Source organism: Pimephales promelas, chromosome 8, assembly GCF_988280905.1.
Source record: "Pimephales promelas chromosome 8, fPimPro1.hap1.1, whole genome shotgun sequence".
Taxonomy (NCBI): Eukaryota; Metazoa; Chordata; class Actinopteri; order Cypriniformes; family Leuciscidae; genus Pimephales; species Pimephales promelas.
The window spans coordinates 30,194,146-30,213,747 of record NC_142776.1 but is presented as its reverse complement, the minus strand read 5'-3'; the positions used below and the strand labels follow the sequence as shown (position 1 = coordinate 30,213,747).

General features: G+C 38.0%; 1 protein-coding gene across 1 annotated transcript; it reads left to right on the top strand.

The window, feature by feature from the left end:
• The first annotated feature begins 3,634 nt into the window (after positions 1-3,634).
• Positions 3,635-11,527, top strand: ip6k2a (inositol hexakisphosphate kinase 2a). The gene is made up of 5 exons (XM_039689226.2): positions 3,635-4,277; positions 6,381-6,594; positions 9,043-9,209; positions 9,940-10,115; positions 10,203-11,527. The coding sequence occupies exons 1-5, from the start codon at positions 4,067-4,069 to the stop codon at positions 10,827-10,829; spliced, it is 1,395 nt and encodes a 464-aa protein (XP_039545160.2). The 5' UTR covers positions 3,635-4,066; the 3' UTR covers positions 10,830-11,527.
• Positions 11,528-19,602: the final 8,075 nt, after the last annotated feature.

Sequence of the window (19,602 nt, the reverse complement as noted above, 5' to 3'; positions counted from 1 at the left end):
AATACATTCTTGCTGTGAGCAAGTGAGACATTCTGCTGCTGTACATAACATATATGAAATGACCCCATAACAGATCTATTTGGAGCTGGGGAAGGTGGAGCGTTTCTGAAAGCGTGCTGCAGATTGTATTGCTAACAGCAATAACAGAGAGCCTAAGTCCCTCCCTTTCCGGTCGACCACCATGGGACCTTATTTAGAAAAAAATATTGTATGGTAGTCAATGGCGAGAGGCAAGAAATATTTTTATCTCGTTTGAATTGTGCCCTGAATTACACATATGATGTTTGTCAATTGAAAAAAAAAAAGTCTTGACTTTAAAGTCAAGAAAGTCGCAGTTTAATGTAAAACAGTTGAGGTATAAGACTGTGAAAATATGTAATTCCAAAGACTACAAACCCCAAAGGCACACATTTTCTCTCAATGAATGAAGCTTACTGAATCGAACGTCTGTTATTGTTTCGGTCTTCCGTTATAATCATAACGTTACAAGTGTTTTGTACCAGACAGCACACATACGAGGAACGGATCTTGCTCGTTGTTTCGCTTCCGGGAGATGTCGTTCATTGAGCGATTTTCACATAAAAACTAAATGTTACTCTTCTAAACTGCGATTTTCTTGACTTTCATAATTATCTTTTAATTGACAAACATCATATGTGTAATTCAGGGCACAGTTCAGACGGAATAAAAAGATATGTGTTCTCTCGCCATTGACTACCATATTTTTTTCCGAAATAAGGTCCCATGAGCCAGAAGCAGAGGGGAGAGGCTTAGGCTCTCTATACCAGCTATCTGAAGCATAGATAGTATCATATAGAGACTATATGCCCTATGGACTCTATGCACGGCGGTATTTCCGGTGAAGGATTAAGGATGCTCGATAACTTCCGTCGATCATAGAGTCCAATGCAATACCGAGAACTTATATTGAATTTTATACTCCATGGTTATACTAATGAAACGTTAGTCACAAAAACAGATAAAACAGACACCCCTCGTTGTGTTTATGCTTCTTTTTAAAATTATATTAAATAAACATAACTATATATAAAATTACATCTAAACGTATGTACGTTTCGTTTCAAAGACGGGAGGACAGTAAATATTGAAGACTCTGCCATAATCCCGTTTTCTCCGGTTTTCCTCCGCTTTAATCTACACAACCGGAAATGGACGAGCATCCTTACGTCAAATGCGGAACTTATGCGTGCATATAGCCCATTGGCCGGCCGCTGGGCACTGAGAAATCCGGCCGCCATTTTAAACCGGTCATACTCCTGCGTTGCAATTCAGCAGTATGCCAGAGCACTGTGCAGCATATTCCTGCTCAAATCGGCGGACTATCGCTCAGGAAATACTTTTCACATGTAAGATTTAATATTTAACATTACCTAACTATATTGGTTGTATTTTGTAAATAAAATTTCCCATGTCTCCTGTATCAAAGCTACATGTATTACCTATGCAAAAAAAAGTGTGAAACTCTGTTCGGTATTCAGTGAGATATGATTAATTAAATGCGCTGACAGCTCATATCACCTGCCAAACAGGTGTGTGTTTCCCAAAAGCATCGTTAGCCAACTATGGTCGCAGGTTGGTCGCAATTTCCATTGAACTCTACTGCTAACGACTGAACTTGCGACCATAGTTGGCTAACGATGCTTTCAGGAAACGCACTCCAGACCGGTTTAAGATGGCGGCCCCACAGCTCGTCCGTGCCAATAGGATGTAGCGGTCGATAGGGCGTCTATCCATATCTACGTCTATGACGTCTATGATGTGAAATGTTGAGCAGCAAGCTCATTGGTTGCTGAAACCACAGCAACCAATCAGCTGCACTATGTAGAAGTGATTGCTAACAAATGCGCCATCTAGAGTTTCATGACAGAACTTGGATATAGCATTTAAATAGGATGTATAGTAGCCAATCCAACATTATCAACACATTGCCATATAGCTTACAAGCTATAAGCAGAATCTCAACTGCTTGGTTTTATTAGAAATTAGAATTTATTTGAAAACATTTATAGGCTACAAGTACATCTATCTAACTTTTTCCACAGTTAGCCAACTCATGTAAAGCAATAGTAGCCTACTATTGCAAATCTCATGTGTATAGCGAAAAGCGCTATACACATAAAAACTATTGTTTATATTGTTAAAATGATTGTTTTTCTTTATAGAATATGTGACCATATGTCAATGTTATCTGCTAGTTTATTATAATAGTTAATTTTCAGTTCAGCTTTCGTTTCCGTACTCGCATTTTAGTATTGTGACCGTTGTGACTCTAGCGAGTGCCTTAAGGTATGCACTTACCAGCTTCCCTAAAAGACAGACACCCATGTCACACAGAGAGAAAAACACAGCTGAGGCTGAGCTGCTGCCTGCTTCACCCTCCCCTCAACCCCAGACTGTTTTCCATCCACTTCCTCCCCTCCCCCACCCTTCCTCTTTGTTCGCATTCTGTCCTCTCCACCCTATAGATACAGTCGGTTGGTCTGGGAACGCCCCCGGGAACGCCCCGTCACGTGGTGTGAATTTAGCCCGTGGGGGAAATCATTGCCTTGGCGCTCATTGAAATACATGGGACAATCATGCCGAAGGGTTGCGGTGTCGTTTTCTGTACCACCAATAAACTAACAAATTACAAATTGAAGTTCTACAGCCTTTCTTACATACATGCAGAACCGGATAGGAGGACAAAATGGCAAAATTAATCATATCTTATTAGATTACTGTGTGAGTAGAGGTCCCTGTGTGATATAGTAGTAGATGTTTAACTCGTATTAGGCAGTGGGCCAGATTTGTCTGACGTTACGTCCCTTACGAAAAAGAACTATAGTAATCCTATGGCTATTAGTATTCTATAGTAGCCTAGTGTATAATACTTCTGTGATGTTCATTAATACCTATACTTCTAGGCTATGTCCCAAAATACTATAGTATTCCTATAGGATTAACGTTAATATAATAGTTTGTCCTAAAATACTACAAGATTCCTTTAGTTGTTTTTCATAAGGGATGTTATTAGCGTTATCAGCTGAAGGTTATCAGACTGCAGTCTGTGAGAATTCGGATAACTGTCAGCAAAGTCCCTCTGCAACTTCGTAGCGACTACTTTGATCACCGTTTTACAAAAGGATTAATAGTTTGGAGTGAAGCATACGTACAATTGGTAAGTGACATGGTTTTATGGACTTATAGTAACTTATACGCAAGTTGATTGAGTTACAGGCTTGTGTTGCCGGTAGCTTCCGCGATGTCTTACCTGAAGATTCAACCAGATATAATAGTCTGGAAACGACACCTCCGGCCATTTGGTTGGGTCATTGGCCCAGTTTTTAATTAAATAAGGGCAATCATAACCTATTACAGTTAAATTTGCAATGTATCGTTGCCGGTCGGCAGGCATAAATGACTCGCAATATGACATTTTTGTCATTCAAATACATAGGATGGTCGCGCTGCTTTCCCCCACGCCGACCACGCCCCCCAACTATGACGCGTTGCCGACTGTATCTATGCTCTCCACTGGTTGCCACCCAGCACCGTTCCCGGCCCTCTGATTGGCCAGTTTGATATTAGAGGCGGGGTTTGTGATGCAGCACTGACATTTTCTCTATTCGGTGAACGAGTACGGTGTCAGTAGAAGAAGCGTTTGAGAGAAGGCGGTTGGCACTTAGGCGATTAAACTGCTCTTTCTTGGTGTAATCCCTTATATTTCATCATTAGAATAAATATAGAGCACTTTTCTAAATAAGAAAGATACAGACTAGATGACTCGTGTCATAAAAGAAAGGATTTGAGTCAAAACACAGAGCTCTTTTTTCTGTCGTGTCGTCTTTCTTCCTCATTCCGGCTTCTTTTGTTTATGTCCTGCAGTGTTCTACTGCACGGTAGAGATCACATCACTGGTCGTGAGTAAACGATTGAGTGAATCGAGAAAAAAAACGAAAGGCAGAGAAAAATATAGAGAGACCATCTCGTAATTTTAACCGTCTAACGTTACACGGTCTTGTGGTGTCCAACTGGACCAGGAGTAAGAGTCTAATGCCCCCGGAGGATGAGCCCAGCCATCGAGGGGATGCAGACAGAGCCGCAGGGGTATATGGGGAAAGGGGTGCTCCTTGAGCCCTTTGTTCACCAGGTGGGGGGACACTCGTGTGTGCTTCGTTTCGGGGAGCAGACGATATGCAAGCCCCTCATCCCCCGGGAGCACCAGTTTTACAAGAGCCTCCCTGCGGCTATGCGGAAGTTTACACCGCAATATAGAGGTAAGTAATAATGCGACGCATTATTCTGGTTTCCAGTCTATACAGGCTACTCCTTTCTCTTTCACAAGTGTCTTTAGTGTACAATATGATGTATATAGGTTTGTTAGAGTGTAAAAAAACACCTTCATGCTAAATGAAGGCCAGCAGTTCTGCTGTGTTTCCGTCTTAAAGCTGTTTTCACACGAGGGCGCTGTTGTAATCATCAATTCTTAAAGGGACAGGTCACCTAAAAATAAAAATTGTCATCATTTACTCACCCTCATGTTGTTCCTTACACGTATGACTTTCTTTTTCGTGGAACAGAAAAGAGACGCCCTTTGACAGTCACATTCATTGTATTTTTTTAGCATTATAATAAACGTGAATAGTTACTATCATTCTATGGAAATAAGAAAGTCATGTTTAAGTGTATCTAAATGTTTGGGTGTATTACAATCCTTGTAAAGATCCCTTTCGGGTAGAGCCCCTATAAGGTAAGTTATTACATGCTGGCAAGGCTGTACTTGTTAACGCAAACACCTAAAGTTCATCAGGGTTTTGCTTGAGGACGAAAATCACAAAATACCACACTTTGGAATGCTTTCCAGCCTGACAGACTTGAAAAATAAGCGCCAATGGCAAATGTTTCTATCTGGACCAAAAGACTGCGAATATGACATCATTGACTGCCTCCCACACACTTGTGGTATCAAGATTTTCTGTCATTCCTGAGGAACAACCTGGAAAGACAAGTTCAACCGTCTTAGATGTTCGTTTCTGTCCATCGGACACTTTTTTCAAAAATATTTACAGCCTTGTTTTTATGCACACTGCAGTGTCCGTAAGCTTTAAATGCCCTGGTTTCCAGTGTGATGATAACTAAGTGTGTAGGACATCTCCTTTTTTATTGGTTGAGGTTGAGGGATGGGTCTGATGTCAAAACAGATTCTTGGACATAATCTTTGTGGTTGTTTTGGGTGTCTTGAAATGCATTTATTTTTTTTGAACTGTAGGAAGTTACTGCATCAGTGCATTTGACTCTTCTCTCATTTGTTTCCTGTTTAATTGTTCTGAATTAAAAATCTAGGTGAGATTTTGGGTGTTTTTTTTTTTGCATTATCATTACAATACTGTACAAAAAACTGATGAAATTTACATTAAAAATGTATTCATGGTAGAATTTTGAATCTGACATTAATTTTAATTATTTTTATTTAAATCAGCTTAAATTAAAAGTATTGCATATTTTTACTTATAGGCAAAAAATCGGCGCAAAAATCGAGAATGTTTTTTTTTTAAGAGATTCATCCTGGTAGTAATTTCTCTCTTCCAGAATATCATATATTTGATTTGTTGATTTTTTTTATATGCAAATCTCTCATGTACTATGTTTCTTACATTTTAGACTATTTGGGTCTGCCTTTCAGGTTCATAATACATTCTTGTAATGTTCACGTTTTTCTTCTGTGATTTTCCTAGGTTTTGGTCCATTGTGTTTTATCTGGTGCTTTGATGATGTCAGTTTTGAATTTGAGTCATGAAATGATATGATTTGATATTTGACAATAAATAGTGTTGGGTTTCATATCTCAAGCCTCTTGTCATTTGTTTATGGGCTGGTTTCATCCTTGTGTGGCAACTGATTGAACGTAAACCTTTCATATGGTTTGCCATGGACAGATTGAGAGAACCAATCCAGTGAAGTCACAGCTCCTGTTCATTGGCTGTTGTTGTTGTTTCCTAGACTTCTCTATCTTCCAAACCATCAACCCTATTTTCTCTCTCTCTCTTTCTCTCTCTCTATCTCCCCCCTTTCTGTTCTAAGTATTTCTGTCTTGTTTGTTTGTTATGGATTGTGTGATTCCAATCAGGTTAGGACCAGCCCGTGCTGTCGGCTCAGTAGATTTTGTTAAAGACTCGGGGAGCTTTTAAGAGCAAAAAAAGAGAAGTGGGTAAGAGATGTTAAAGATTTCCCAGACAGTTTGCTTTAAGCTCGGAACTCTGACTACTTCTTCTTTGCTAAAGTGAAGTTATTATGGTTTCACCTCTGACCTCATTCTTTTTTCTCTCTCTCTCCCTCTCCATCTTCTATTGCATCTCTCTCTCTCCTTCCTCTCTCTGCAGGTGTGGTGTCGGTGAGTTTCGAGGAGGACGAGGAAGGGAATTTGTGTCTTATTGCGTACCCTCTGCACAGTGATCTTGGGGACCTGGAGAATGTGGTCCCCTCGGCCGACCTGGATCCCAATAACAAAATAAAATGGGTCAGTAAGATGCTGCTGGACAATGAGGGCTACAGCAAGGATCGGTCCAGACACACTCGGAAGGATAAGGACAAGAGGTAAGGGTGATGATTGTTCAATAGGCTTGTTAATATGCATAATAGATGCATAGAAAATAGGATTGACGAGTTAAGGCCCATTCTAAAACCATGACAATAACGTCCACACTAGTGGAAGATATCATTAAACCACCTGGAAAGTAGGGCTGAATGATTAATCAAACTAAAATCGAAATTGCAAAATGGCTTAGTGCTATTATCAAATCACAAATCCTGCAATTTAATTAAATATAGCGGCTTGGTTCATAGTAAATGCTGCTTTATCTAAAAAAAAATCCATCTCTACATATGCTCTGGTTTTTGGGTCACTTATGTCATGCATTTGGGAACACTACTTGTGTATTTAAATTATGTATTGTATTTTTACAGTGTACATTTTTTATTTAATTGCGTGATTTTTTTTATTATTATTTTATTTTACAGTTTATAAAAAGTTATTTCTTATGGTTAACATTTTTATTTAATAATAATAATCACTATAACAGAATAATAATATTAATTATTATAATTTTTGGGCCAAAATGTTTAGCCCTAAAAATGTGCATGCATTTGAAATCCAATTTTTATCAGAAAAATCACAATTGATTTTTTTCCCACCTTAATTGTTCAGCCCTTCTAGCAATTACCCAGAACAGCTGTTTAACAACGTGCTAAAAACCACTCATATCAACTTATCAACCGAACAGAACTGACCTGACAACCACTTACTACATTGTAGCACAGTTCTGCATTATCACTGCATCACTTAAATGTCTTCTTTTACATTAGATTTGTTTCTTTGTGGCCATTCCATTTTGAGCCAGTGAAATAAAGTAATGTGATGTGTGCCAAACTCTTGCTGAAATATTACTAGTCGTTTACCAGACGCTGAGGTTCAGAATATTTCTCAAGGGCACAATGCTGACAAATCATGTGCTGTTCCTTGCGGATTGCACCAGCAGCTTTACAGTTAGCAGAAGTTTTAATGCCTAGACCACACCACCCCACATCTCTGGAATAACACTAGCCTGTGTTCTCCTATAATAATGGCCCTGCTCAGTACTTGTCTGACTCAGTGAGAATGTGACCGATCGTAATGTCGTTGTCGTCATGAAGAGGCGCTGAACATACTGACCCACAGGACACCCAGCTGGGCAGAGCAGATCCTGGCAGACGGACTGGTGCAAATGTGCGTTTTGAGCCAAGGTTTAGTAAGGGGTTATGTAACCAGTGTAGCTTTGTGACTTCAGTGTGACTGGGGTGAAAGAGCACATAACGGGCATTTAGGGTTTTAACGGATCATAAGGAATAACCCTCCATACAGAACTCCACTGTAAAACCGGAAGAAAATGCACTTATTGGAGCTGTGGCAAACGTGCATGTCACAGTTGTATTAAATAATTTTCATAATCCTATTCAGATAATAACATAATCAGATAACAACATCATAATATTCAAGGTCAAACATATTTGCAGTGCATGAACTCTTGGCCCAACTAAGTTGCCATGAATCCAGGATTTTGCTCTGTGGTTGTTAAAGGGTTACTTCACCCAAAAATGAAAATTAAGTCATTAATTACTCACCCCCATGCTGTACCAACCCCGTAAGACCTTCGTTCGTCTTCGGAACACAAATGAAGATATTTTTGATTAAATTTGAGAGCTGTATAACTACCACATTGGCTCCTAAGGGACTGCCTCTTGACGGCCCAGAAAGTCAATGAAGAAAATGTTTAAATATCCCAAGTGACTACCGTGGCTCAACTATATGTTTATCAAGCGACGAGAATACTTTTTGCGCGAAAAAACAAACAAAAATAACGAGTTTATTCGACTATTTCTTTTCTTCCTTGTAGGCCAGAAACAAGACTTTCTTAGATTTCCACGACGCATGCGCGAGAACTGAACTGAAGTAGTGTAAGGAGATCGCAAATCTCGCGCATGCGTCGTGGAAATCTTAAGGAAGTCTCGTTTCTGGCCTACAAGGAAGAAAAGGAATAGTCGAATAAACTCGTTATTTTTGTTTGTTTTTTCGCACAAAAAGTATTCTCGTCGCTTGATAAACATATAGTTGAGCCACGGTAGTCACTTGGGATATTTAAACATTTTCTTCATTGACTTTCTGGGCCGTCAAGAGGCAGTCCCTTAGGAGCCAATGTGGTAGTTATACAGCTCTCAAAATTTAATCAAAAATATCTTTATTTGTGTTCCGAAGACGAACGAAGGTCTTACGGGGTTGGTACAGCATGGGGGTGAGTAATTAATGACTTAATTTTCATTTTTGGGTGAACTAACCCTTTAAGTTGTCCTAGATGCTTTTTGCATATTGTTTCAAACTTATTTAGGTGTTCTGGGTCCTAGGGTGTTTGTTCTGATCTCTAAAAAAATGTTGAGTTCATCCAAACATGTAGTCTGATCCAGCATGTTTGCCCTAATCTGGCTGACCCGCCTCTGTCTTCACCCCTGCAGTGTGAAACGCGAGGAGGAGTGGCTCAAGCAGGCCGACGTGTTCTACTACAGTCTGGAGGGGAGCAATGCTGCCGGCCCTCAGCTCAAGCACAACCCCTGGAGCCTCAAGTGCCACCAACAACATTTGCAGAGGATGAAGGAGAACGCAAAACACCGCAACCAATACAGTATCCTTAAGTGCTGCCACAAACGACAAAGGTGGATTGGTCTTGTGTAGTTTACTGATGTTCGTGAGATTATTATATACGCACAACTGTTGACATTGATAATAAGAAGATATCTTTTCTTGATCACTAAATAATCATATTAGAATGATTTCTGAAAGATCTTGTGACACTGAGACTGGAGTTACCATTACAGGAATGAGTTACATTTAGAAATATATCTCATTTCACAATATTACTGTTTTTTTACTCTTTTTTTTTTTTTTTTTTTTAATCACATAAATTGAGTCTTAGTGAGCATAGAGACTTCTTTCGGAAAATATTAAATAGTGTGTTTATAAAAAAAAAAAATGTTTGTCTATTAAAAACTATATATTTTAGTGTATTTATTGCCAATAGAAAGTAAATGGTAATGTATAATTATAAATTATGGAAATATATAAAAATCACTAAACATATTAAATAATATTTTTAATATCATATTATAGTTTAAATGCCTATTTTACCCAATGTTTACTTCAAAAATATGGATTTTCAGTGTACAATAAATAGCGCAGCACATTATAAACCTGTAAAAGCTCATTATACAGCTTCTTTTGCCTGCAAACAATTGTAAGAAAAATAAAAGCAAAAGCATTTTATCATGCTACAAAAGCAAAGGTTAATTGCATAGCACAATTTATAGAAAAGAAAGGAGAATCTGTGTTTCCCTTAACCCAGCACCTCCCATCAGAATTCATCCTGTTAGAGAACCTGACGTGGCGCTACACGGTTCCATGCGTGCTCGATCTGAAGATGGGCACGAGGCAGCACGGGGACGACGCCTCTGAGGAGAAGAAGGCCATGCAGATTCGCAAGTGTCAGCAAAGTACATCGGCCAGCATCGGAGTGCGCCTCTGTGGCATGCAGGTTAGCATAGCGCTCAAACGTGATTCCATAAAGAAGATATCAGAACGACGATATATTTCATTTACACACTCCTCTGCTTTCCTCCAGGTTTACCATTCAGACACAGGGCAGCTCATGTTCATGAACAAGTACCACGGGCGCAAGCTAACCCTGCCTGGCTTCAAAGAGGCCATCTTTCAGTTCTTCCACGACGGGAGACGGCTGAGGCGCGAGCTCCTGTCGCCGGTGCTTCGGAGGCTGCGAGACATGCAGGCGGCCCTGGAGGCCTGCGAAAGCTACCGCTTTTACTCCAGCTCGCTCTTGATAATATACGACGGAGACCCTCCGCGATCCCGCCATTCCCCGGAGGATGGACTTTCGGAAGAGGAGGAGGAAGATGACGAAGAGGAAGAAGAAGAAGAGGAGGAGGAGGAGGAAGAAGAAGAAGAGGAGGGAGGTGCTTTTGGATTCCCTCACGGTGCAGGTGCAGCTAGCAGCAGTAGCATCAGCGGTGCTTGCGGTGGTGGAAGCGGCACGTCTGCGGGGGTGCGACGCGTGGGCAGGTCAGACAGCGGCCCGGCCGTAGACGTACGCATGATTGACTTTGCCCACACCACTTGTAGGCACTACGGTGAGGATAGTGTTGTCCATGAGGGCCAGGATAGCGGTTACATCTTCGGATTGGAGAACCTCATCACCATCATTTCCCAGCTAGAGGATCACGGAACAGATTAAACCAGTTCAAATGGGACAATGCTTCTCTTTCTCTCTATTCCTCATCCTTTCAGTCCCCCGAGATGTTCAGCTCGGTTAAAATCTTGGAACCTCCACCTGTTCAGTTGTTTTTGGTGACTTTTGTGTGCATAGAGGATTAAAAAGGGTCGAGACGCTAACATTGAAACGTCACATGATCGGCTCCCTCTGTGTTCAGTAGCTTTACTCCCTTCCCCTGGTGTGTTTCTTTGGTTCCCCTTTTTGTTCTATTTATTGAAAATATAAAATGGTTATTTACAAAAGAAGGACCTGATTTTGTTCCCATATTCTTTCCCTGAGAAGGTTCCAGATTTTTGATTAGCGTCCAAATACTCCTTATTGGATGAAGGATCAGTAGGTGGTGAAAAGGAAGACTGTTAACTGTCGCTCTATACAGCACCGTCCCGTTACACCTTTACCCATCGTGAAGAGAGAACTATATTCACATAGTTAGTTGACATACAGAGACTATGATAAAGCTTTATTTATTTGTCATATTTCCTAAATAAACTAAAAAGAAAATTCAAAAAAGAAGATAAAGAAAAGATTCAAAACTACATTCCAAGTTGTTACAATAATGATATTAATAAATATTATTATTTGACATGTTCAGATACCTCTATCTTATATCTGTTGTACACGGTATGTTGGAGGAAAAATAAAACTTGTTTGTGTTAATATCTGGTCTTGTACTGTTTTCATTTCTCTAGGTGTACTGTATCCAATCAGGTTATAGTAAGTCGTCTTCGTTTTCATCTTTAGTTATATATGCAGAACAAGAATAGTGAAATAAAAAGAATGAAGTGGTTAAAATGTTTAAGATCTCTACTAAGGATGTTATTAAAATTGAACTAGCTTAAAATCAATTGAAGGCAGTGCTTCTATATAGCATTATTGTGGTTGGGTCATGTAGTTTTCTAGCTGTCAGAGAAATACAACTACATTATCATGAGTTTTATGAATGCTAATGTTTTGCCCTGTGTAAAACTTTTAAAGCAAGGTGTCCTGACCAAGTGACCTGACCTTATCCTCTCTACTGGCTGTTTGAGATGCTCGTTTCAGTTACGTGGATCACTGTTACACAATGACGAACATGTAAAACAGACATGCATTATCAACAAAATTCTTCAAAAGACACATTTTACAAAGAGTACAAATACACTCTAAAAATGCTGGGCTATTTCAACCCAAATTTGGATCAAATATTGACAAACACAGTAATTGGGTTAACATTTTAAATGACATTTTTAACCCAAAGCTTGGGTTTGTCCACATTTTACCCCAAATTGGGTTAAAATAACCCAGCATTTTTTTAGAGTTTACTACTGGTCAAAAGTGTGTATGTTTTTGAAAGAAGTCTCTTATATGGTAACTAAGGCTGCACTTATTTATTACAAGTAAAAACAGGAATATTGTGAAATATTATTACGTATTAAACTACATTTTGTTTTCTAGTTTCATATATTTTAAAATGCAATTTATTCCTGTGATGGAAAAGCTGAAATTTCAGCATCATTACTCCAGTTTCAGTGTCATATGATCCTTATGCTGTTTTAGGTGCATTCAATTATTTTTTGTATTTTTGTAACATTATAAATGTCCTTAATAATGACACAATTGAATACAATTCTTATTGAACAAAAGTATACATTTTATTTAAAAAAAGCCTTACACCAAACTTTTAAATGGTATTGTATCAGGGGTTTAAGCAGCAATGTTAATCAACTGTTTTCAACATTGATAACAGTAATAAATGTTTCTTGAGCAGCAAATCAGCATATTAGAATGATTTCTGAAGGATCGTGTAACACTGAAGACTGTAGTAACGATGAAAAAATCAGCTTCGTCATCAAAGGGATAATAGTATATTGAAAAGTAATATTTAACACCTTCAAGAGTTACATTTTAAACTCAACTGGACTTATTATTGTGCTATGGTGAATTGTGGTCCATGAACAGCTGGCCCAGAACATAACCACTCCACAGGAGGCTTCCGATGCCAAATGACGGGCTTTGAGGACAGTGAGTGTTTAATCATTTGTTCTGTATTTTTTTTTTCTTCTTTTTTTATCTGCTTTATCCCCTGTCTTAGTGGAGTGATTTGATGTAACCTCATGGATGAGGGCCAGTGTGTCTTTATCCAGCAGTGTGTGTCAGTGCCAATGAAAATGCAAATTGGACAGAGCGCGTATATGGGTTTGTTTTTCTGTCTGAATGTTTGTTTGATGAAAATTTCACCATCACCCTTTATCCAGAGTGGTGGTTGCCATGGTAACGGACCTGTTTGGTAATACTGAAATCGCTATGGCAACAGAACAGTGGCATATTAATAATTATTTTCTTTTGCACTGGAGATCAAGTGTTGGCCTACATATACGCTTATTACATCTCCTTTAAAATGTGAGGCAAATATCATGAATTCATGCTAATCTTAAACATATGGGAGATAGGTTCACCTTACATAATTACTGGTTTCAAGTGCGCAGCTGGCTCAATTGAAGAGTTGACAATTGCATGCCCATTAAAGATACTCAGCTGTGCTCTGTTTTAGTTCAATTCATTCTATTCTTCCTTTGTTCTTTCTGTGTTCCTAAGAATAGACCATTGTGAGGGAAAAGCATTGCTCGCTTTCTTTTGTCTTTTTCTGTGAGCTGAGTTTATACTAAATGTCTCATATTATTGTGCTAGATTTACATTAGTAAATATTTTATTTGTCAGGCATTATCTTGTTTTAACGTCACTTTGTTGGACAACAGTATTCCTACAGTATGTTGTTTTTATTTGAGCTTACCAGAGAATATCAATAGAATGCCGAAGTTATGACGTCACTTCGTAGGCCAAAATGCGGAAGTGAGTTAGCATTTTAGCACTTCCTGTTCCCTCGCCCTAAAGTCTATTGCTGCGTCCCAATTTGCATACTATCCGTCCGAAATAGTATTCAAAAATAGAATTAGTATGTCCCAAATCGTGCTGAAAAACCCGGATGGTCTACTACTATATCCGGTCAGAATCCGAAGTGCAGATCGATGCACAATGCAACAGCTGATATTGCCCACAACCCATCGCGCGTTGGACGAGGATTGGAACTACAAACACAAGTGAAAAGGTGTTAAAAACTACAGACTTGGAGGACGTGCGAGTCCGGCGGTTATGTAGAGAGGTTAAGATAAAGGGGTTTAAGTGATTAATTATCTAACCTGGTGAAAATGTATTTATTCAATGTTGGCTACATTATTATATTGCATCTGCAGAAGCATTGTGAACTTTTGTAAATATACATTTATAACCAGTTATAACCCAATTGTGTTTTTTTTTAAACTTTATTATGTCTACTTGTGTTTTTTTAAGGCTATGTTTAAACACGGAAACGATTCTGAAGAGAAAATGCAAAAGTGGAGTTGCATTATCACTTTTTATTCTGCGTTTAGACGAGCGTTTTGGGTGGGAAATCCGCGTGCATGATGACGCAAAAGTCTGTGAAATTCACTGTAGTATGCACTCCAGGCGGCAAGGTGGCAATGTGAAGCACTGCCACACAACAACACCAAGTCTGAGCGCCTGCGTACAACCTTCACTGTCAAGCAGACTTTTGCGTTTTTAGGTTTTTACTATTTTACCCTTTACACGGGAACATGGCGGTGGAGCTTTTTTAAGATTTCCACTCTGGGGGGTGATTTCACTTTTTTGTGTATGCCCCTAAACGCCATCGCCGTGTAAACGAAAGGCACATCCATTAAAATATTTTTTACGTTTTCACCCGCGAGCGTTCTCGTGTACAGGGCCTAAAACTTTATACAGGCTTCAAAATGTGTACATTTTTGATTAACTTGTAAAGATTATCTTGATAGACAAAACGTGTAAGGGTCAGAACTCTTTGTTGAACACAGATCTTATTTTTTTGCGATTTTCAAAAAAACCTATGGGGAAAATGTATAGCTTTTCAATCGGGGGAACCCATGCGCCGCTAACCTCTGAGTTGGCCAACAAAGTGATGTCATAACTTCGGCACTCTATTACACATTGGAACGTTGTTGCTGTTCATGGTCAGGGACTATTTTTTTCTAGCGGAAGGAATGATTTTAGTGATTTTACTTCATGAAAGTTGCACTAATACATATATTTTTTTACTTTAATATTTTCATTGTGTGGTAACCGTTTTATAAAATCAATAAGGTACTCAAGGCTGTATCATGAATAAGTAATGGCTGAAGGGGTTGCAGGCAGCTGTTTCTTATTCACGATACAGCACAGCCTCTCGGACCTTTATTGCTTATATATTTAACTTCCCAAGTGCCGGTGTGAGATGCTTTTGGACAAAACTGGAGGAATTCTCGAGCTTGAATAAAAATAAATAAAATAAAATACATTAAATAAATAAAAGTTTATTCAAACACACAGTTTGAAATATATATTTTTTATTACATTTAAAATTCAAATTAGAATAATTTTCATTATATACATTTTATTTAAAAAAAACATACATTGGGAAATTAATAAAATATGTTTTATTAATAAGACATAAGTAAATAAAAAGTTTATAAATAAATACAAATTCTAATTCATTCAAATTATAATGTTGAAAATTTAATTTACCATTAACAAAAAAATAAAAATAAAATTGGAACCATCATAACATTTTCTTTTTCAAATAAAATGTGCAAAATACATTTTCTAAATAACTAGTAAATAAGACATTTGTAAATAAATACAAAATTAAAAAAATTAATAAACATTTGTTCAAATTCAAGGGCATCAGTGATCCTGCATGTCATAACTTGCAGGGTCATTTATAGAGGTCACTTCATCGACCTAACCCTTGATTGGTTAGGTTAATTCCAGTCCCATCAAAAGCCAGCCAGCAGCATGTGTTTGTGTGGCATGGTCCTTCATATTCAAACAGGTGGAATAAAAAGACACTAGCACTGCTCATCCATATAGCCAACATCACATGATACAGGTTAACAACAGGAAAAACAATTGTGAAAAAATAGAGAATTTAGGGAGACTAAGTCATAAACACACCCTGACAGGGCGAGCCGTAGGTCATGAATGGCCCTTGGTGAGTGAGAGAAATCCAGGCCAAGAATAAGAATCTTACATAAGCACCGCAATGACGTCAATGCTACTATAGCATTAGCTCGGGGCTGATGTGTTGACTTCATTCACTGACTGCGCTGTCAACATGTGTTTAATCAGGCCTGCCAATTACACTAACACGATTAACATCTATCCACTAACGTATTCTTGATCAGCTATTGGCCCATCGACTTGGCTTATTATTTCATTAACATAACAGCAAATGCTCAGGTGATTCTCAGGTGATTCAAGAAAAAGACTTAGCTTTGCTAAGTAAAAAGACTAAGTGAGAAGTCTATGAAGAAAAAAAAAACAAGATTGATGAATCAATTGAATTTAGTTCTACTTCTCTATTGTATGTAATGTGAATATTCTGGCAAAGCAACTTTGACAAGTCCAGCAAGAGAAGACAGAGAGAAAGGCCAGGGTTGACTAAGCGTTGTTACGTAACCGAAGCTCTTTGTTTTTCATCTAAAAAGCTGAAGAAAATGGAAAGGGATGTTTTCAGACTGTTAAATCTATTTTTTATGTATTATTTTGTTTCTGATTAAGTATAATATTATCTTATTTAAATGTTATTTTAACATTTTCATTAAAGAAATGTTTTATTAAAGCTGATACAAGTGGAAAATACAATACACTTTAATTTCTCCTGTTCTTCACACTAATATTATGCCTTCAGAAGACTGAATTTAGTACATTTGGACCTCTTAAAAGTGTTTTAGAGCATGACAGACATGGCTACAGCAAACTGCTGTTGTATTGAAAAAAGCGCACAAAATGTTTTGTAATATAGGTCTGAAATGACAGAAGTAGCAAATAATGAACTTATGTGAACTATATCTTTAAAAACCTAGTGACATGGCAGTGAAGCACTGAATCCTGTAGCCTTGTCTCGATGTAACAAGGATGATGTAACAGTCTCAAGCAATTCTAAAGTGTTCTGACGTCCGGTTCAAGGTATTCAGAGGCATTCACCTAGTCTGAATAGTGGAAATAGTTTGAGTGCTGGTGCACAATGCATCCTTCAATTTAAGAAGGCATAAAATAGGACTAGAAGTCATTTTAAAGATGTATTGACTTCCTAAATGATTCCAATTTTGCCCTATTTGGTTTAGGAATCTGATGAGTTGTAAAGTGCTCTGACACACTGAAGCATTCTTTCCTCTGCTGTCCTGATGTGCGTTTGCTCGTGTATTGTGACATTCTGACTCATTAGACGCCTCTCATAACTCACTGACAGTATTTATAGATGCATCTAAATATAAGAAAGAAAAAAAAAACTCCCACTAATCTGAAACACACAGAAATTAGCAAAACAGCTCGGACATTTGATGACAAATACATTAATTTAGGCAGTAGCTACAGCGAGAACGAGTGTTTTATGATTATGTGTGAGTCTGAGCATGTGTGGAATAACCATATGTTTACTCTCTCTAAACAAATTTGTAATGCATCATCAAGGGCTTAGGGATCATATGATGTTGCAAAGAAATCATGGTCTCACTTTAAGGGATTCGTTCATTCACATAGGCATGTGATAGGCATTCACACATAATTAATTAAGTAATTAAGTAATTACTGTAATAGAGTACCGAAGTTACGACTTTGTAGGCCAAAACGCGGAAGTGAGTTAGAAGATAGATAGATAGATAGATAGATAGATAGATAGATAGATAGATAGATAGATAGATAGATAGATAGATAGATAGATAGATAGATAGATAGATAGATAGATAGATAGATAGATAGATAGATAGATAGATAGATAGATAGATAGATAGATAGATAGATAGATAGATAGATAGATAGATAGATAGATAGATAGATAGATAGATAGATAGATAGATAGATAGATAGATAGATAGATAGATAGATAGATAGAAGGAATGAGACGTTGTTCAACTCAATGTGAGACTCTTAGGCGGGGTTATATTGCTGTCAGGTAACTCTAATTCTTGGCATTTTATGCAGTCCGAATAGCTACTCTTTAGGTCAGAGGTCAATTCACCAGAGTATAATTTTGCAAATGTCAACTGCTTGGCCTTGGGTGTCGACTGGAGATGCCAGGTAAACTTAAGTCAGGTGCGTATATATCTCAGGGAAATACCTGAGATACTGTAGATAGATAGATCAAAGAATGTATTTTATTAATGAGAGTGTTCTAAATGACAAATGACTAATTGTGGCAGTTATATCTGAAATAGATTTCATTGGCATTTTGTAAGTTGCTTGTCAGCTCATTAAGATTGAAAAGTATGAAGAAAGATTTAAAGGGATAGTTATATGTGCTTTTAAGAACACTTTTCCAGAACTGTTACGAACAGTATTGAGGCAGTTCACTTCCTGAGCATTTAATAAAATAGATGAACTTCGCCAAATTATGTAAGGCATAAAAAACCGGATGGAGCCCAGCAAACCTAAGTGGGTCGCATGAGCCAACGGAAATGTCACATCAAAAATAAATCATATAACTCTCAGCACAGTTAGCAACTGAAGAATCTAGATCCTGCGTTATGTCAACAGCATCTGAAAATAGGAGCTCAAATTGACCATATCTCACTGAGAAATGCAAACACCACAAAAATAAATGAAGCGGAAGGCCTTAGTATAAACGTAAAAAATTAATGTTTTGCTTATGTATCACGCTGCTTTCTTCTCAGTCCAGATTCCTCATCCTTCCAAATATTATTCATTAATAAACGTACAAGAGGTATGCTATATATACAATAAAATTGCTAAATCAAGTGCTAAAAGACATTTACCCCTTATACAACACTACACTGAGATGTAAAAGAAAAAAAACCAGTTGGGGGAGACAAGAATGTGCGATTTGTGTGGTATTTGCTTGGCCTCACCTCTATGTTATCTCACAGTTCACTGACCATTATATAACCAGTCTGAACAAGTATCTCTTTATTAAAGCGCAGACAACTGCTCATCTTTAACCAACAAGCACACCAGAGAATCAGCCGCTGTGTGCATAAAGTACTGAGCAAAAGGCCATGTGTTCTCTCTGCTCCCTCATTTGTACTTTCCGCGGTTGGTGTGAATGTTAGTACGGCTCAGTAATAATGTGTGTCAGATCGGATTGGCCTGGATCCGCTGCACAGACTCCAGACTAGAATCTGCTGCCATTATCATGTTATAACCAGTGTTGGGGAAGTTACTTCTATAGTGTATCTCATTACTTCTTAAAAAAGTAATCCGTTACTTTACTTAGTTACCCCATAAAGTAACTTTTTACGTTACTCGTTACTTTTATGTTGCTTGACTTTGGGCAGAACCCAATAGGCTACGTGTTGCTAAATGCGTAGGCCTAGATAAAGTTCAACAATGCCATATATAATGACATAAAAGCATAATGCATTTATCAAAATCTGTCAAATCTGTCAAATGGCGAAGATCGCTGTCAAATTCGTCCCTGGGAAAAGTAACGTTGCACCGAATTGAAAACAAAAAACAAAAAAACAACGTCTATTAGAAGTAGCGCATTACACTTCTTTTTACCCGAAAAAGTAGTTAGCTACATTAACGCATTACATACAACACTGGTTATAAACAATCTGTTTTGATGAACTAGAACTGGTTTTTAATAATGAAAAATCGTCAGTTAAATAATGAATTATCAAGTTTTAAATTATCAAGTGCTGTGGTGAATTACACCATATTATAAATT

What these genes read in the sequence shown, in the direction of transcription:
- ip6k2a (XM_039689226.2), top strand. Translation starts at nt 4,067, where the DNA reads ATGAGCCCAGCCATCGAGGGGATGCAGACAGAGCCGCAGGGGTATATG. An exon ending in AAAACACCGCAACCAATACA is followed by an intron (nt 9,210 to 9,939) that starts GTATCCTTAAGT and finishes ACCTCCCATCAG; the next exon opens with AATTCATCCTGTTAGAGAAC. An exon ending in TGCGCCTCTGTGGCATGCAG is followed by an intron (nt 10,116 to 10,202) that starts GTTAGCATAGCG and finishes GCTTTCCTCCAG; the next exon opens with GTTTACCATTCAGACACAGG.